General features: G+C 37.5%; 3 protein-coding genes across 4 annotated transcripts in view; 2 read left to right on the plus strand and 1 right to left on the minus strand.

Annotated features, from left to right (window-relative positions):
- cnn1b (calponin 1, basic, smooth muscle, b) overlaps positions 1 to 1,664 on the plus strand; it is a 30,718-nt gene extending 29,054 nt beyond the window's left edge. The window contains exon 7 of the mRNA XM_088343826.1: positions 1,115 to 1,664. Within this exon, the coding sequence (XP_088199952.1) occupies positions 1,115 to 1,360 (246 nt within the window). The 3' untranslated portion in view covers positions 1,361 to 1,664. The remainder of the gene's footprint in view (positions 1 to 1,114) is intronic.
- Positions 1,665 to 3,970: 2,306 nt separating this feature from the next.
- elof1 (elongation factor 1) lies at positions 3,971 to 10,694 on the minus strand. 2 transcript variants are annotated; one of them, XM_088343960.1, is made up of 4 exons: positions 10,571 to 10,694; positions 7,659 to 7,783; positions 7,518 to 7,588; positions 3,971 to 5,915 (listed from the first exon to the last, which is right to left on the minus strand). In XM_088343960.1, exons 2-4 carry the CDS (start codon positions 7,772 to 7,774, stop codon positions 5,851 to 5,853), a joined length of 252 nt encoding a protein of 83 aa, XP_088200086.1. In that variant the 5' UTR covers positions 7,775 to 7,783; positions 10,571 to 10,694; the 3' UTR covers positions 3,971 to 5,850. The 2 variants fall into 2 exon arrangements, with proteins under 2 accessions (XP_088200086.1, XP_088200094.1); XM_088343968.1 differs by lacking the exon at positions 10,571 to 10,694 and adding an exon at positions 10,046 to 10,170.
- Positions 10,695 to 11,065: 371 nt separating this feature from the next.
- On the plus strand, positions 11,066 to 18,950 carry tmem205 (transmembrane protein 205). The gene is made up of 4 exons (XM_088343951.1): positions 11,066 to 11,124; positions 14,843 to 14,956; positions 16,250 to 16,413; positions 17,935 to 18,950. The coding sequence occupies exons 2-4, from the start codon at positions 14,857 to 14,859 to the stop codon at positions 18,235 to 18,237; spliced, it is 567 nt and encodes a 188-aa protein (XP_088200077.1). The 5' UTR covers positions 11,066 to 11,124; positions 14,843 to 14,856; the 3' UTR covers positions 18,238 to 18,950.
- The last annotated feature ends 374 nt before the right edge of the window (positions 18,951 to 19,324 follow it).

A 19,324-nucleotide genomic window follows, 5' to 3' on the forward strand; every position in this document is an offset into this window, starting at 1 on the left:
AGAACTGTATTTAATTACATTTTTAGTAGAAGTACAATGTTGGCAACAAGATTAACTTGATATAACTGGAAATTATTTAAATGCAACACAAACGTTTTCCTCTTGTTCCCTGTTTTTTTCTCCTTTTTTTCCAATTCCTTTTTAGAAAATATCTCATTGAGTTTATTTTTTCCTAGCTGTTACTTTTTTTCTTGCTTTTTTGTTCTCTATTACTTTTTTTTACCTTTATTTGCTTCTTTCTTCTGGCTTTTTTCTGAAAAATTCCTGCTCTTTTTTTCTCTTTTGTTTAGTTTTTTTCTCAGCTTTTCACTACTTTTTCATTTTGGTATTTTTTTCTTTTTTGTTCTATTTCCCCCCCTTTCCTGAAGTCATTTTGTGCACAATTTTACATAATATTGGGTCGTGTAGATATTAAAGAAGCAAAAACAACCTGAAGAGCCGTTTGGGACCCGAAAGAGCCGGTTCTTTTTAGTATGCAGAGCCGAAGAAGCCGGTTCTCGAAAAACTCTACTGACTTTACTCAACTTCGTTCTACTTCGACATTGACTTCAAAATACCGCATTTAGAACACAGCGTCAGGGGAACTCATATATTTTTACCTTATGCACTGTAACTTTGACTTAATTCCCTTTTTAATTAGCAATTTTGAGCCCTCGATTTTGTGAGCTGGCTAGATTTTCTTGTGCGCAGAAAAGCTCTGGGTAGTGCGCAATATCGCACACACGCAGCTTAGAGGGAACATTGCTCCTCATCCCTCTTTAGATTTTTTTATTGAGGCACTTTTAATCTTTGTCTTAACTTCATACTCACATTCTGTGCTATGTACAAGGCACAGATGCTGAATTCAGACAAAACATCCTAATGAGAGCGCCACTGCTCCCTAGTGTAGTGGAGTTGCAATCGCACTTAATTCTAGGACCGTAAAAAAGTTCCCTGAGGTCAAACAGGACCCTCTTGATGGAGCCAGGGGCTTGCCCTCGACTATTTGAGAACTACTGGTTTAAAGGAAGGATATACATATATGTGTGTATGTGTATATATATATATATATATATATATATTTAAATAAAATGATTCTGTTTTGAAACCCTAAAAGAATCCTTTTTCCATCCAGTCTGGTATGACAGCACCAGGAACAAGGAGACACATCTTCGACAAGAAGTTGGAGTTGGAGAACTGTGACACAAGCACCATATCGCTGCAGATGGGCACCAACAAAGTTGCCTCCCAGCAGGGAATGACCACCTACGGCCTCCCCCGCCAAGTCTTCGACAACAAATACTGCGCCACCCCTGCCGAGACCTACTACAACAATGGCGGTGAGGCCGACTTTGACGGCTACAACCAGTACTCTGACTAAAACACCGTCAAGCGGCCTCCAAGGCCCCCTCCCACTTCCCTTGCTAAGTTTTAGACAACCAATAATGACTTTGATGAGCAACCTCCTCCCCCAGACTGATTCATACGCAACACCAATTTTGCTTTTGATAATTTTTTGTTTTTCACATTTTTGACCGTTGGGTGAACCCTTCTTTCCATTTGGATGGTGGTTGTGTTTATTTGACATCCTATCTCTTATAATGTGGCCTAAATGTACTTGGTTACTGCTAGAGTGGTGCAGGAAATCAAGAGGTTGCTTTTCAATAACTGTTATTTATAGATCATTTTAAGGAGTCTTATATTGTAATTAGAAAGGCATTTAAGAGTGAATTTTGTCATGGACAAGTTACCATGTTGGTCCTACTAACGTTTTGAGGTAAAGCCACATCCACATGGACATTTCCTGGTTTAGTTTAGCCGCCCTCCTACCATGACTGACTAATTTCGAAACAAGTTTCTTTTAAGCACCTACATTTATTTGCTTACCTACAAGATGACCAATTATTCCTTATACGGTGTTTGGAATGGCACCTTATTGACCAATTAATGAAAACTACAGACCAGTTAGAAATGATATCACAAATATTAAGACCGTGTTCAAAACGTTACTAGTCAAAAATGATGAAGTATACAACTTTTTGCATGTGAATTTCTCACCGCTTGATGCTGCTGCTCCAATTTATTTTACTTTTTTGCAGAAAACAGACTGATGTAATGTGTGCACGCTAATTTCTTTTTCTTTTTTTTAAGTACCAATCTTATTGCTGCACCTAATGTCTTGAATGTAAGGTTGCCACAAACTGCTACCAGACACATGTATTTTGGGGTAAGGCAGGAATATGTCCACAGTCTTTGTGGTGTGCACAGGTCCACCAGTGTGGAGTGCACATTTCAGATGGCGGTTCATAATTGTCACTTGGCTAAAATAAGTTGTAGCTTGGGGTTGAGTATGATCTAGGGTTTGATAAAAGTTCCACACAAGACAAAAAAAGTGAATAGTCATCAATGAAATATTTTAACATTCCTCTAATTAAATCAAATGACTTTTAGCAGCTGACATTTTCTACAGTGCCTATACTGTTCTGGGTAATAAATTCTCAAAACGACAAGTCAATGGTAAAATTACACCTTTCAAGAGTAGGATTTGTTTCAACAATATTCAAATGTTTTTTATTATTATTATGGCTTTCACTAAACATGACTTCTGTGCAATAAAAGACTTAAAAACTGAGATGCTGATTTACTGCTGTGTTCTTATAATGCACAAGTGTGATGCACACACAAATATCATATATCATGAGTCTAAAAGGATGAAATTGGAATTACTGTAGAACAGCTACAGCACACAAAACCAGATCTTACTCCTGTTGGAATAGAATTACATTGCCTCGCAAAAATATTGCCCCACCAAGAACTTTTTGTCATATTACATTTCAGGCTTCAAACTTGAAGCTAAAAAAAAAATCATTGTTTTTTTCTAGTAATGACATGTGAGATCCAATCGTGAAGTGAAACCAAACAACAAAAAAACGGAAAAATATTTGTTGCAAAAATATAAAACAAGAATTACTCCACAATTTCCCTGATGACTTCTGCATGATCCAATGTTGACCTTAATTACTAACAATGACAAACACAGTGCACCTGTGTGTCAATAAGTCTCGGTTTGAATGCAACGGCTCTATGATAGGCTCAGAGGCCTGTGAAAGGATATACTAAAGAACAGAAAGTATTATGATAACAAATCAAAACCAGGCAGGTCTGGCTTTAAGTTGTGGGAAAGTTTGAAGCAGTACAAGAAGGTTCCACTACGTTTACATGTCTTCTGGAGCACTGTGCCCGAAATGTAGAGGGCATAATACCACTGAAAACCAACCAATTCCAGACCACTCCTTTAAAGTGTAAACCTGCGGCCTAAACAAGGAGAAAACTAATTAGAGAAGAAACCAAAAGGCCCATGATCCCATTGAGTGACCTGTAGACATAACTAGTTGAAATGGGCCATCTGGGCATAAGACAACTATTAGTTGTACTATGCATGAATCTGTCCTTCAAGAGTAGCAAAAAGCAGTTGTGGTTTAGGCACAGGTGAGGCAAGCTGCTGCCTAAGTCACTTTTAACATGACACATGAGGGGCCTCCAAAAAAACTTTTGGGGTTGAATGAAAAGAGTCACATAGTAACACTACATTACCCTGAAAACACCATCCCCACGTTCAAACATGGCGGTGGGATCTTAATGCTCTACGTTTCTTTTCTTCAGCAGGGAGAGAGAAGATGGTTGGAGCCAAATACAGAGGGTTTTAGGCAGAAAAACTGTTGGATTTTACAATAAGAATACGACCCCAAACAAAGCAAAATCTACAGTAGAATGGTTTAAAAGTAACAATAAAAAGCTGTTACAATGGCCAAGCTAAACTCCAGGCCTCAATCCTAGGAAACTTGTGGAAAGATCTGAAAGAAACCTTGAGGACCTTAAGCTGTTTTGTAAGGAAGCATGGGAATTTATTTCTGTTTCAAGATGTGCAAAACCCAAAAATACATATGACTGTGATAAAGCAAAAGGAGATTGTACAAAGTATTAACTCAAATGGGGCCAATATCATTTAATTGTTTTCAAATTTGTTACCACAATATAAAAAGTTATTAAATTCCATTCTATTAATGTTGTTGATTCTTATAACATATTTTAAGTTTTTTTTCCCCATATAAGTTTGAAGCCTGAAGCTCAACACACTTACAGAGAGGCTACCACAATACTTGAAGATTCATATGATTCATTAGATACTACAACAGATCACATAGTAAAAGCAATACAAGTGGAAAGAATAACAGTTAATAACAATGATTAAAATAATACATGTACATTAGTTCCAGAATATACATTTACGCATTCATTTTCCAGGTGCTTGTCCTTTAAAAGGCTGCAGTCATTGAAAAAGTCATCTCAGAAAATACACAAATGACAAAAAAATTGCTGCATGTGAGGGAGAACAGGAATCTGCAATGGTGGATTTAATATAAATGTTAATCAAGCACAATGTTTTGAGAATTTTTGGGGGGATAACACTATTGCTAACTGTAAATATGCAGCCTCGACTACACACTAGATAGAGTGAGTTGATGCCAAGCAGTGATGACGAGTTTGTCCATCACACTGAATGTTGCAACTTGACAGGTCAGTCAGTAAAGGGACATTGTGTATTATTTAGCGCCAGCTTGTGGTAAAGAACGAAAATCATTAAAAAAAAAAAAAACATTTGAATAATAGGCAAAACACATGAACTTGGTAGTAAAATCGAAGACCAAATTGAGACTATGCTAAATCTATTCCACCCTGGTCATCCTGGAAGGATTACCACTTGTGAGGCCCCTTCTCAAGGTTTCATTGGTCCTCACCCTGTGGTTTTGAGTTTTTCCTTGCCCACGTGTTGGTTTCAGATCAGGCGATGGTTTAATTGTAATCCTGTGCAGTCCTTTGAGACATTTTTTTTTGATTAAGGGCATCACAAATAAATGTGACTTGACTGACATAGAGATTGAGATGAGGAAGAAATGGCAAAGTGAGGGGAGAGAGAGGGAAAGGGAGAAAATATATATTCGGATATCAAAGTTGTTTTAGTTTTATTTTGTGTGTGGTTGTGTGAAGTTAGCGTTATGAAAAAATTATCATTTTACATTTATTATCTGACTTTATATGATATACGTTTTTTTTTTTTTTACAATAATAAGATGTGATTTTTTAACATTAACATTTTAACATCTTATAATAATTTGGTTTCATGATTCAATTATAATGAAAAGTGTTAAGACTTTCGAGTAAATAGGACCAAGATAAACTCTGGCTTTTCCCGGTCCGCCATTTTTTTCTCTCTGTTCACTGAATTGTTTTTCAAAGATGTTCATTTTCATTGTAACCTTGTATCTGATAAACCCAGGAAATTAAATCTCAACCAATCCTTTACTCAAATAAGCATTTAAACATGCATCTATTTAAATACTTCTTGCTCCTAAAGGTGAGCAAAAAACTCAAAAAAACCGGACAGAAATATGAAGAGAAAAATGATGCGGATTGGTCCCTTTGAGTCTCCGCAGTTATTATTCTTCCTTGTGCTTTGTAGCACTCATTTTCGGTTGCACTACACAGTACAGAGATATCTCGTGGTCAAATATTACACATTGTCCCTTTAATGGTTTTTATCAAGTCATTTGTCCTGCCTATATTGATATTATGGCTGAATGAAAATAACAGTTATCATTCACTCTCCCTCTTTGTATTATATATTTTTTTGAATGTAAAATGTTTTCTCCATCTCCAAATGAACATCATTAGATGCTCCACATCCAACATGGCCGTTAAATTGAATGTTTTATTCAGTATTCTCAGCAGCCTTTACAAAAATATTGTTTATCTGTGTTGCAGACAAAACAAAAACCTCTTGTTGTACCAAATGAATGTTATAAGACACGGTCACTGATTGGCAGCTTCACAGGCATCGATCCAATCGCTGTACACGTCCACTGGTTCGGACAAATCTGTTGAAAAATTACTTGAGGAATTGTAAAATACAAGGGAGTAATAATAAATCTCAGGTTAATATGATTAACCTAAAATAAAGTAGACCTATGAAAACAGTTTCATTTAGTTTTTAAAATGTGCAGCTGTGCCTGGGCACTCCAAGAACTTTTGCTACAATTTTTAAACAGAAATGGTGGTGGATGCAACTGAAAGGAAACAGGAACTGAGGCAGGGGTGCTCAAAAAAGGACGGCATTTAATAAAAAACAAGGAACAAAGTAACAAACAAGGGGTCACCAAACAAATAACATGTCCAAAAAAAACAATTCTGAAATAATAACATAAGACTATACGGAAATGGCAGATGCAATGACCCGACCCAGTATGCTGTCAGAGCAGTCAATATAAAGTCTTTGGATAATTAAAGACAGATGAGTGGAGAGTGGGCTCAGGTGGGTCATGCTCCACACCCGGTTGGCGCCCTCTGTGGGAAAGTGACGTGCCAGATCTTCTTATAACCTCCCTCTCTAGGGCCGGATGCCAGACTCCCCCAAATAATAAAAAAATTAAATTAAAACCATCCCCACCATAACGGGATGACTGAAGGAACTTAAACTTTGCCGTTCAGACAGGAACTTAAAGAACTGAGGCAAAGGACATTCTACTCGCCGCTGAGACAGGAACCAGAAGCGGCCAAGGGGCTTTCTCTTTGTCACCGAGAGAGTGACCAGAAGTGGCTGAGGGGCTTTCTTGTCGATGCGAAGATAGGAAACAGAAGCGACTGATGGGCTTTCTAATTTGCGCCTAGACAGGAAGCAAAAGCGGCAGAGGGACGAGACAGCAACCAATGGCCATTGAGAGACTTTCTCCTCGCAGCCAAGGCAGAAACCAAAAGCAACCATGGGGCTTGGTCCTCCCTGCCGAAAAGGGAACCAGAAGCGACCTAGGGGCTTTCTCTTCACCACGAGACAGGAACAAGAAGCTTTCTCCTTGTCGCCGAGACAGGAACCAGAGGTGGCTGAGGGATTTTCTCCTTGCAACCAATGTAGAGGAATGTGAAGGCTTCCCCCTGTATCCTTTGGTGGTCGGGTCATTACATTTCCATTTCTGGTTCAGTCTTTGTTTCTTATTTGGGTATTGTCAGCTTTTATTTTGTTTGGACGTGTTATTTGTTTTGTGACATTTTGTTTGTTTGTTACCTTGTGCCTTGCATATCCATTTCTTTTTTTGTTTCTGGTTTGGATATTTTCAGGTTTGATTGTGTTTGGGCATAATATTTGTTTTATAACCTCAGGTTTGTTTGTTACTTTGTTCCCAGTTTTGCTATTAAATACCATCCTTTTTTTTTTTAGTACCACTGCCTCAGTTCCTGCTTCCCTTCACTTGGGTTCACTCCTAATACGTAACACAATTGTATCTTTTGGATGAATGAAAGAAAATGTCAAACAAAGAAATAAATAAGTACCTTATATATATTTAAAAATTACAACCTTTGCTAAATGCAATCTACTATCCTACAATATTAGTTGGATTTTGATTAATTGTTAGGTTTCACTGTTCTTTAAATTCTTTGAAATAGATGGATCATGCAAAACATTAAGGACTGGGAATCTAGGATACAGGTTATAGGTGTCTGGAACTCCTCCAGGCAAACGCTGCATGAAATAATTCCCGTGTTCCGTGTGCGCTCCCTGAAAGGAAATAGCCATTGTTGACACATGCTTTCAAATCTGTTTTCAAGTTGCTCGGAGTTAAACTTACATTTTAACATCGCAGGATTTCTCGTGATTGCAAAACGGACACGTGAACTGAGTGGCCAAGTTGCCAGTTAATTTTTTCTTGGGTGGAGGCTTTCGCTTGGATTTTCGGCGCCCCATTTTGTTCTCCTACATTTTGAGAAGACAAACACAAAGAAAAAAACAGTCATGTAAGTTCAAATTCCATACCTGTTAACCTGTACGTTTTTGCCGTACAAAGTACGTTTATCATGCATTTTAAGACGTGTACGACGTACAAGAAAATCTGTACGGAAAAACACAAATTTGTCAATTATGGGTACCATCCGGTATACACCAACTATGAGGAAACAGCAAATCAATCAAGTTAAACGAGTTTGCCGCGGTAGCCTCTATCTCTGTTTTTTTTGTTGCAAACGAAGCGAGCGGTTTTATGCTACTGTGCGCATGCATCTGCCGCCTCGGATTTCATGTGGTAGTTATGTAGTGAAAGGAAGTCCGTCTCTTTTTAGAGAACCGGCTATTTCGGCTCAACTCATTAAAGAGAGACGGCTCTCAAACCGGTCACTTGCTTTAATGCGTTATATTACGAATCATTATTGTTGTAAAAATAAGTTAAGAAAAAAAGAAAGTATAAAAGGAAAAAAAGACTGGTTTGTGGTTATCCCTTTAATCAGTATATTACCAACAATAATTTAATGCAGAAACTGAATTAATAATTTGAATAAGAAAATTGATTATTCTACTTAATTATATTTGCATGTATTTTTTCCTTCTACAGTGAACATCCTAGCTACTTAATTTTTGATCTTTTTTAATAATACAGGGATCAGAATTTTCCGCGGATCCGCGGATTTCCGCTGTTTTTGAACCCAAAGGCATTCCGACTTTTTCTCTTGCGTAGCAAACAAATTCAAAATCCGACTGTCTCACTCTTTCCTTTATTGCTCTGGCGCACCCTGGCAGCCGTTAGAAAAATTGGCCTTATTGTCGCACAAGCTGCAGGGACTGAACTGCATTTGAACTTATCTTGCAGTATTTACAAAAAAATCAGTTATGTGGGCAAATTATTTTAATCTTCTAAAAATGTTACTTAAATGATAAATATAAGCATGGTTTTGGACAAGTAAATTGCCTAAAACCCAGGTTTTGGGGGGGGGGGCTCCGCCCTGGTTTATTCCTGGACGCTGGCTATTTCAGCTGAAAATGAAAATCTCCATTCTGATCCCTGATAATAAACCTCAATAATGTCGAGCAACTCAGTATCTCACAACAAAATGTTAATTAACAATACATATGACATAACGCAACACATGTACAATATGACATGTTAAACTACATAAATAAATGCGTTTGGAAAAAAAATATATGGTGTAAGATTATTTTGTATTTTGAAAGGGAAAATACAACATTTTGTAAGGGCATGGAGCCGTGGAGGTTGACAGGTATGAAATTCATGGATGTTTTATTATATATTTTGAATTATATTCATTATTTTTTAATGCATTTTTTGTTTTGTTTTTAAAATTTTAACTGGAGCTTATCCAGCCGCCTAATCCAAATCTGCTTCATGTGGTGATAGGGTTGTAAGGGCACCCATCCCTCTCCGGGCTGTTTTTTTTTTTTTTTTTGGTAGGGTTTTCCTTCCCCACATGAAACAGATTGTACTGGTTTCTGTGGTTACCAGTCGCAAGAGAAGCCTTCTGATCTGACTCAGATACAGCACGTTCATCATTTGGTCCCCATTGTTTTTCGGTGTACAGCGAGATGAGCCTGAACTCGGCAATGACAGGCAGCTGCGATTTTGTGACAATACTAATAATGGATCTTGGGGAACAACTATTTTGTTCCAAAATGTTTGAGTATCACATTGTAAGGTTTATTATCGTTTGATTAAAACCTGCCTGGGGTTGACGGCAATATATATATATATATATATATATATAATATATATATATTTAAATTCCTCCCTAGGTGTGAATGAGCGAGCGAGTTGTCTGTCCCTGTGTGCCCTGCAATTGGCTGGCAACCAATTCAAGGTGTCCCCTGCCCACTGCCCGATGATTGCTGGGATGGGCTCCAGCACCCCCGCGACCCTACTAAGGATAAGCGGTGCAGCTAATTTTTTTTTTTTTGGTTTGAACAAATTTATTGACACTAAAAACAGAAAACAATCATGACAATCTCAACAGCAATTAAGCACATTCACAATATTATATTCCAATATTACGTTTTTAACAGCAAACACAAAGCGAGGTTTGAACAAACCTTCTCGAAAATCAAACATATTCACAATTTCTTGAGACGAGATATTTAAATTCCATCTTAAGTATGAAAAATTGATACCTCAAACCTTTGTATTCGACATATTTCAGAAACGTTTTTTGCAATGTACCCCTTGATACAACATACCTAACAGCGCACAAGAAACATCGCGAGATGATATCAAATGACGTCATTTGTTTCTTGAAGCGTGCGTTCATTGTTGTCACATATTTTTTACATTATAGCACTGCTATTACCGTGTTATTATTGCAAGAGAAAACGTAATGAAATAACTATTGCGTCACAACAACCTGCACTTTAGCAAGCTCAAATACAACAAAGTAAAGTTAACGCGATGAAAGGAAGTACCACTACTGTGCTGACATATTCTTTAGATGTGCGTTCTCGTTTCGTGCTTTCTATTTTACACACTCAATTTAAAGCGTTTCTGTATTTAAACGAAATGGAAAAAATAATGCAACGGCAAGAGATTAGTAACACGTTCTTATGAAGGTTTGAGCATTATAAATACAATTGATGCAAATGCTTCCATGAAAGCGCAGAATACAGAGCTTTAAGCATCGGTTCATTAAACAAAAGAACATACCATCAATCTCCCTTGCACGAGCTAGTTAGCAACGTTATTTACAAATAAATGAGAATCAAATGTACCTGCAAGTGTGTTACAGGTTCAACCAGGTAGATCTACTGCTCCGATCTTAATTCTTGTAAAATGATGATTTTGAGCTTCAAACTGAAGTGCATAGGGATGCGAGTCTTCCGTTGTGACGTCACGGAGTTGAACATTTCCCAGCATTTTAAAGAATGTTTTAAGATTTGAAACAAGTGGTGTTCGTTGAAATACTCACACAGTATATTTGGTGAATGACTTCATGCGGGAAAATTAAAACAAAAAAGATATTTGATTCAATTTCTGAAAAACACTTGATGGTAGTGTGTGCAATTCTTTTTTTTAATACATGCTTTATTGAACAAAATGTAAAAACATTTCCATATAAAAAATTTCACTTAAGTTAAAAGTGCGACCAAAATTTACAAAAAAATCAGAAAATGCGAAGTGTCAATAAAAATTCATATAACAAAAACTGTTTGTTGTCGTCACTTCCGGGGGCCGGGCTATTGAGCGCAGAGGAAGTCAAACGCAACTGCATTTTTCACGAATAATATTTGGGACTCGCGAAATTTGGATAACGAAGAAAAACAAGGTACATTTTTTTGCTTTCCGTCAATATTCTTTGACTGTGCTTCTAATTCAAACAAAGCAACTTTGTGCTGTTTATTTATTAGTTTAACTGACTTGACAGTGACATATGACACAATAATTGAGCTAATATAACTTCCATCTCGTTTACTTTAAAATAAATAAATATTGGATCCTTGTGACCGATTACTATCATAAATCCATACCTATTTACTTTTCCTCGAATTGAATATGTTTTACGATCATTTCAAATTGTGTACGCCGTACAACATTTTTTTGTACGAGAAATAAAAAAAAGGGGGCGAGTAGACCATTAGACCATTATCATTTTGCTGGAGGAGTGACGGAGATCGCATATCTTTCAACTTATTCGTTTTCCCTGTATTTTCTGACTATTTTAAATTTGGTACTCTATATAAAATTTTTGTACGGTAAAATAAAATAAAAATAATATTTTATTTGGTGAAATCAATCTCGCTTTGCGAGAGGACTGACGGAGATGGCATACATGTCAATTTAGACGTTTTTTTCCATATTTTATGTGTTTTTTTTCATCATTTCAAACAGTTTTCTAACAATTTTCTACGGGAAATTCAAAAAGAAATCTCTCTCTCTCTCTCTCTCTCTCTCTCTCTCTCTCTCTCTCTCTCTCTCTCTCTCTCTCTCTCTCTCTCTCTCTCTCTCTCTCTCTCTCTCTCTCTCTCTCTCTCTCTATATATATATATATACTTATACTTTTAAGACCGATCTCTATTTGCAGAATTCTATCTATTTATCTATATACCCTGGTCATATCCCTTGAGAGGAGTGACCGACAGCAAGACAAATACATACACAAAAAAAACAAAGAAAAAAAGAGAAAGTAGCAAAAAAAAAAAACACAAAACCAATTTGACCATGGCCAACCCAAATGCCCAAACACCCATACAAGTTAAGCATCTCGGCACCTAAGTTGGTCATGCTTTCGTCCCTCCAGATGATACGGGACACATAAAAGCGGCCATGCAGAAGTAGTGATGGAAATTGCATACCTGTCAACATATTACTTTTCCCCAAATTGTTTGCGTTTTTGATCATTTTAAATGTGGCACCTGCAGCACCACAACACTGTTGGTTTTAATGGACAAACGACAAAGGGCCAGGTGGAATGCAGATGTCTGTCTTTGCTTCAAAACTGGAACATATGTGTGACAAACAGACAGGGTTGAATGATGTCGCCATCTCTTCAATCTTACTGCACGCGGTCAAGTTGAACTGACCGGAAGGTACTAGAGCCGTGCTTGTCACACCATGCGCCAGTGTGTCTCTTTCGTTGTAATTTAATAATTTGTATACCACTGTGTTGGGCAGCACAGCAGCACAGTTTTGGATCAAACCTTCCTTTGTGGAGTTTGCATGTTCTCCCCGTGCTTGCGTGGGTTTCCTCCGGGTACTCCGGTTCCCTCCCACATTCCAAAAACATGCATGTCAGGTTAAGTGGCTGGTCCAAATTGTCCCTAGGTGTGAATGAGCGATTGAGTTGTCTGTCCCTGTGTGCCCTGCGACTGGCTGGCAACCAGTTCAGGGTGACCCTGACCACTGCCCGGAGACAGCTAGCATGGGCTCCTGCACCCCTACGACCCTACTGAAGATATGCAGTGCAGATAATGGATGGACAGATGGATGGATAACACTCCGTTACACATACGTTACACATGTTTGACCGTTGATCTCGTCTTGCCCATTTTAGCTCTAATCCAGATCATCTCAGTTACTGCTAGCAGATGACCACGTTACCATAGATTGGTAAAATTGTGGTTTTCTGCGTATTCTGTCTTGCTGAGAGTAAATAGGTCCAGCATTCACTTTGCTACCATTAATGCTGGGAGCCATTTTCTGATGTTGACAGGTATTTTAATCTAATTAATAGTCCAATAAACCCCTCATCTTATTAAATACATATTGGAATTACAAACCTGTTTATTGCCTAATCTTATAATTACACAAGCCATTTTTATCTGTTGCAAAACAGGAGCCACCTCCTGCAAGATACAAACATAATCTCAAGTATTTAAACAGTTTATCAGCTTAAAACATACTTCATTTTCTAGAAAGTTTACAACTAGAGAAACCCTGTATTTGTAACGACTTTTGGCATTTATTGTAACACAAGGTGTGGTTCGTTTTTTAGTCTCTCCAATGACTCTGTTCAACTTATGTATAAATGAAAACATGTATAAATATGATCGCAATTTACAATTTTGTTGTCGCAGATGGCTGTGGTACTTGTACTTCTGGTAGTGGCATACCCAGAGGAGGGTAGTAGCGAGTGAAATTTACTCTGTTACATTTGTTTGAGTATGTTTTGGGACACTTTGAGTTTGTACTTCTAGGAGTATTTTTAAATCACTATACTAGCCATACTCTTACTCCTCTACATTAGGCTACAATGAACCTGTTATTTAAATCCTCTCCACGTAATTGCGCGTCTGTCTGTTTCTGCTAAGGCGCATTTATTTTGTCAGGGACCTTGTTTCTTTTATTTAGAATTGACCAGTGACCAAGACAACCAGCAGGTGGCAGTTGTGAGCAGAGTTAGAACATTTATTTCACTGTACTGAATGGGCAGGTGTAGCATTACACACACACACACACACACACAGGGTTCACCGAAACAGTCTGAGTACACGGACTTGATTTGATGAGTTTTTTTAAAAAATAAGAAATTGCTACAGTTACTCAGTTCAGTACTTAAGTAGTTTTTTTTACCAAGTACCTTTTTACTTTTACTCAAGTAAGTATTTGGATGACTACTACTTGAGTCATATGATTCTGAAGTAATAGTACTTTTACTCTACTGACCTCTTCCTGTCATCGTATACATTTCCCCCGCCTTTTGTATATATTTTTATTATTTCAAATTGTGTACCCTATACAAAACTTTAGTAAAAGAAAATTGTTTCCAAAAAAAATCGTCTTTTTTTTGATAGATGATCTCTTCTTGCCGTTTCGGCTCTAACCCGGTGTTCCGGCGGAACGTCTCAAAACGTCTTGTTGTAGGCTGACCTGTTTTCTTTATAATCAATGAATAACCATCAACACTGAAACTTATTGCAAACAGAACTTCTACAAATCATATAAAACGAGGATTGGCATGCATACGTAGTGTATTACATACACTGCGTGATTACCGTAGTCAACAAACACCATGCCTGAAGGCTACACCAGAAAAACAGTATTTTGAGGCAGTGAAATGACTAAATAAAAACAAAAACAGTAATTAGTACCCACCGCTTTCAAAGGCATAAATCGCTATCAGTGGTGTATGCGTGCATGCGCATTGGCCAGACAACTCATGGGTAGGAATGAATTTCAGAACACCGGATCGTCTCAGTCAGTGGTAGCTGATGACAACACCATAGTAGTTTTTCTATAATTGTTGCACTACACTAGCAAATGTTTTCTCGATCAAGCATTTTTTGGCAATTAGAAGAAATGTTTTTACACGAATCAACTTTGTTTTTATGCTATATAGTCTGCCTTTCTGTGAGGTGCTGCGTTGTGTTTGTAAAGGCTGTTATCGCTTAATATGTGTGATTGCAATCATTTGGCTGAGGTTGACTAGTATGTAGTGGTGATGGTAGTAGTAGATTAGTAGTTTATAAGCAGGCCTGTTTTCCTTGTGTTATTTTATCACTTTCAGCTCAATGACACATTTCCATTCATATCTTTCTGTCCTGTAGTTTGTTGTGTCGTCATGGCAACAGAAGGGGATCCATCAAACCTGGTCAAGGTTTTGCACCTTCTAGTGCTGTCCTTTTCATGGGGCGTGCAGGTCTGGGTCTCCTTTATTGCAGGTAAGGAGTCACATAGGGCTGCAACCAACGATCCTTTTAATAATTGATGTGTAGGTTGATCTTTTTTTTCTTTTTCCAAATAATCGATGAATCGGATACTTAAAAAACACATTTTTTCATTTTTCTCCTTTAAATTCAAATATTAAAGTTTGGACTGATACAAAACCGTGCACATAACAAAAGAATATTCTCCAATATAATACAATAAAAATCCAATTGTTTGTCAATTAGATTTAGATTTAACTTATTCGTCCCCTTAAGGCAGGAATGTCAAACTCATTTTAGCTTTGGGGCCACATGGTAGTAAAAGTAGGTTCTAGAGAAAGATTTAGAGAGAGAGAGAGAGAGAAAGAGAGGGAGAGAGAGAGCAAGAGAGCTATACAAAGAGCGAGATAAAAAGAGAAACACGGCGAGAAAGAGTACCAGAGGAAAAAGAATGAAAAAGAAGAGAAAATGACTAAAAAGGAGAGAGTGGGAGAGAAAATGACAGGAAAATAGAGAGTGAAATAGAAAATGAGAGGGGAAAGAGAGTGAAAAAGAGAGAGAGAGAGAGAAATAAAGAAATTCAGCTCCATTGTCTTTGTGAGTGGCGCCTGGCTTTGACAACATCTAGGGGCTATATTTCAAACTGCAGCTCGCTTTTCTCTTGTGTTTTCAGCGGTGTCTTGCAGGCCAGATCAAAACTCTTGGTGGTCCTGATTTGGTCCATGGGCCACATGCTTGACAGGCCTGCCTCGGGGAAATTGACTTGCACCGACTGTACTGGGGGAAAACAAAATACATTACATTTTACACACACACACACACACACACACAAAGCAGCAAAATTACAAATATACATGACAGTAGGATAATGAGAGCAAACTGACTCTATGGGTCCCCGGGGCCTGTTGTTTGGAAAGTTAGTGTCAGAGGGGATCAAGCTTTTCCCAAGGAAATAACTTGACAATAAACAAAAATACATACAAATGTATGCTACACACTATCTAAGATGCTCTTTTCCTACGAACAAAGATCATTTTACATTAGAACTTTTTCTAAGCACTATGGTTGTTTTTGTTTTTTTGCCTATTCATCCTTTTAGTATTTTATCTTTTTTCTCTTCAACATGTGTTACCCTAGAGTGCCATGTCTAATCTTGTTGCACACAATGTTTCACAACATAGATATCAATGACAATAAAGACGATTTTCATAATTCATTTTATCAGTTCGTTTTTGCAGCCCTAAAGTCACAGAAAAGTTGGGATTTTTGGTGCACTGCCATGTTTCCATTTACTCCTTTTGTGTGCAGGTTTTGCTTTGGCGAGAAATGTTACTCGGCACACTTTCGGCCTTGTGCAAAGTAAACTCTTCCCAATTTATTTCCACTGTTTGCTGGGAAGCCATTTTGTAAGTCTTGCTATTTATGCTGTGTACCATCCAAGAGAGCTGCTGGACACGCATGAAACAGTGCAGGTAATGTATCGCATATGCACCCTCAAACTCTTTTTAGTAGTGGTAGCCGAACTGCAACAGATTTAATCTGGCCCGCAAGACAACGCTGAGAGAAGCATCAGAAAAATATAAGATGGTTCTTGTTTGACACTGACCTGCAGTTTCAACCCCTCTTGTTGTGTTAGCAACTAATCGTTTTTTGACCCGAGGTCTAACTCCAGGGTTTGTACCGGTGCTGCAAAACCCTTGAAAATTCTTCAATTTTAGTGTTTTGTTTTGAAGGTCAGAAAAATGCTTGCATTTTTAGAAAGTGCTTGATAATGCTTAAAAACATTTCATTTGCCGTGTTTCCTGGAAGCCTGACTCGATAGGCCATGCTTTGAAATGAAGAAATAAATGTTTTAAATTAAAATGACGCAGATGTTGGCACCAGTTCTCATTTTCGAGTTGTCATGTGAAGCGTTGCTGCCCCCTACTGTCCTATCTAAGAGGAAAGGTTTATTAGACCAGTCTTGGGAACACCGGCTCTTTTTCGAGAAGTGGCTCTTTCGACTTGGCTCACTGAGAAGAGCCAGCTCTCTTGGCTCTCTAATCTCTACCTAGATGTTAATTTTATAAAAATAATAAAAAAAACATTATTCACCAAATGATTGAGTAATTATTTATTTTATATATTTTGCAGATCTACAAAAAAATTATTAAATACAAAACAACTTTAGCTTTTTACACACTGTGTAGTTTTAAAGTTGAACAACAACACAAAATACCTGAAAATTCAAAACAATAAAATATCATTTAGAAATAATTACTCTTGAGTTCTATAAATAAACTATAAAATTAACTGTGTACATTTTTTTAACCAATTTAGACACAGATCTTATAAATAACACGCAAAAAATATAAATTAAAATATGCAAAACAAAAAACAAAAGATCTACGATTGAAAAATTGAATGCACTTCGGAACAATCAATATCATTGAGATAAGTACAAATTTGTCAAAGTTTTTTGCTTTTTATACATACAGTACTATCTTTCTTTTTTTTGTCTTCCGTATTGAAATCCATTTCTACCTAACACCTATAGAGCATTTTTTGTGTTTGTAAACAAATGTAATGTATTGAAGATGTGCGTGCACTGTTTAAGCCGAATGGCAGACTTCATGTCAGTTTATAGCAGCCCATTGACTCAAAAAGATCATAGATCACAGATAGGAACAGCTCAAAATAGAACAAGGTATGTACTAGCAGCACCATAGCGACTTTATTTGAGTCATCAAAGGCAACAAAAGAAACATTAATTTGATTGGTGTTGGTACTTAAAAAATGGTTATGAAAGTGCTTAAAAAGTGCTTGGCTTTGGCCATGAAAAAGGTGTACGAACCCCGTTTTTAGAATTGCGCTCCTCCCGATAACAACATACAACCACTTAAGGCGGCAATTATAAAAATTCCTAAAATTGAGCGTGAGTAACTAATGTCTCTTTCTTTGACTGAAGGTTTGCCAATATTCACTATATGTTTTTTTATTCTTTTCTCTTGCAGATGGTTCTGTATTTTGTTGCATTGGTAATGGCGGGTCTAAATGCTCAGTGGCTGGGCCCTGCAGCCACCGAGTTGATGTTCCAAATGAGGGAGGTGGAGAAGGAGCACGGTCTCGGTAACCAGGTCGGACTGAGTGCACAAAAGGAAGGTTTTGCCAAACTCGTCGAGCAAGACCCCAAGTATAAAGCCTACAAAAGAAAGTTTGGCTCCTTCCACGGCTTGACCAACCTCTGTAACCTGATTGGAGTCATCTGCATCACAACTAATTTGATCTACGCCGCTCTAAACTTATCTACAATTTAGTGAAGTTTAACTTTTTCCAATCAGCCCACACAGTCTATGTTTTGATGCCATTTTGTGTGATTGTTTATTTGTCTGGGACCACGTATCGAATCAAAGGATTTGCGTATGTATGTTATGTGTCATGCCGGATCTCTATTTCATCGCGTGTCCGAATGAAACTTTGCCTATTATCAACCAATTGGAGAACTTAATTTTGAAAAGCATCAACAGGAATTCCACCCAGTCAAAGAAAGCTCCTCTGGTAACTGATGACATTAGCATCATTTAAAAAGCCAGGCGCGGGCGCCTTTCTCTCTTTTCTTCACGCTTTTTCTTCCTGGATGGTGGCTCAAAAGGAGGGCCAGCCACAATGCCGGTGTTTGGTCGGGCGTGCGGCATTTTCCCCACCCTTCTGCCCACACGATGCTCTGACCAAGGTACTCAAGAAAAGATAACGTAACAACCTGTTTTTTGTGATTTTGGGTATAAATATTCTGGCATGCTATAAAGTACTTCCTGATTGTTTTAAATGAGTTGACTACCTTAAAACTAAGTTTTTTGATCAGTACTTTCAGTTGCTACAGAAGGCCCTCCTCCCTCTCTTTCTCTTTCTCTTTCCTTGACACTCGGCCTCCATTGGTAATTGGAAATGCAAGTTTCTCTTGTCAACAATGTCCTTTGTTCTTTAGTTTGATCAGATTTCCCTTGCCATGTTAATAAATCATCAAGCCACATTGACTTATTTATTTGTGTGTCTATGTATTTTTCTTTTGGACTGATTTATCAATCTCAATAAACTGCAAAATCGATAACTTAAAACTAAAATACGATATGTTGTGAGGATTGCTTTCCTCCTGATAATACAGAGACGAAAGAGGCTATTTTGGGTAGGAAATCATGAGCACCACGTGCTAGCCAAATTGGAAACTACTAAATTAGATTCTGAACCAATCAACGTGAATTACTTTTATATGGAAATGATAAAGATCACTGGTAAATAAAAAATGCTGGAAAAATAACATTATTTAAAACCATTTACTATACCTTCTAGGAGTGCTTAATAATACACACTGTCTCTTAACTTACATATTAAGGCGAGGGCCTTCAA

Source organism: Urocampus carinirostris, chromosome 1 (assembly GCF_059441175.1).
Source record: "Urocampus carinirostris isolate Australia breed hairy pipefish chromosome 1, RoL_Ucar_1.0, whole genome shotgun sequence".
Classification (NCBI taxonomy): Eukaryota; Metazoa; Chordata; class Actinopteri; order Syngnathiformes; family Syngnathidae; genus Urocampus; species Urocampus carinirostris.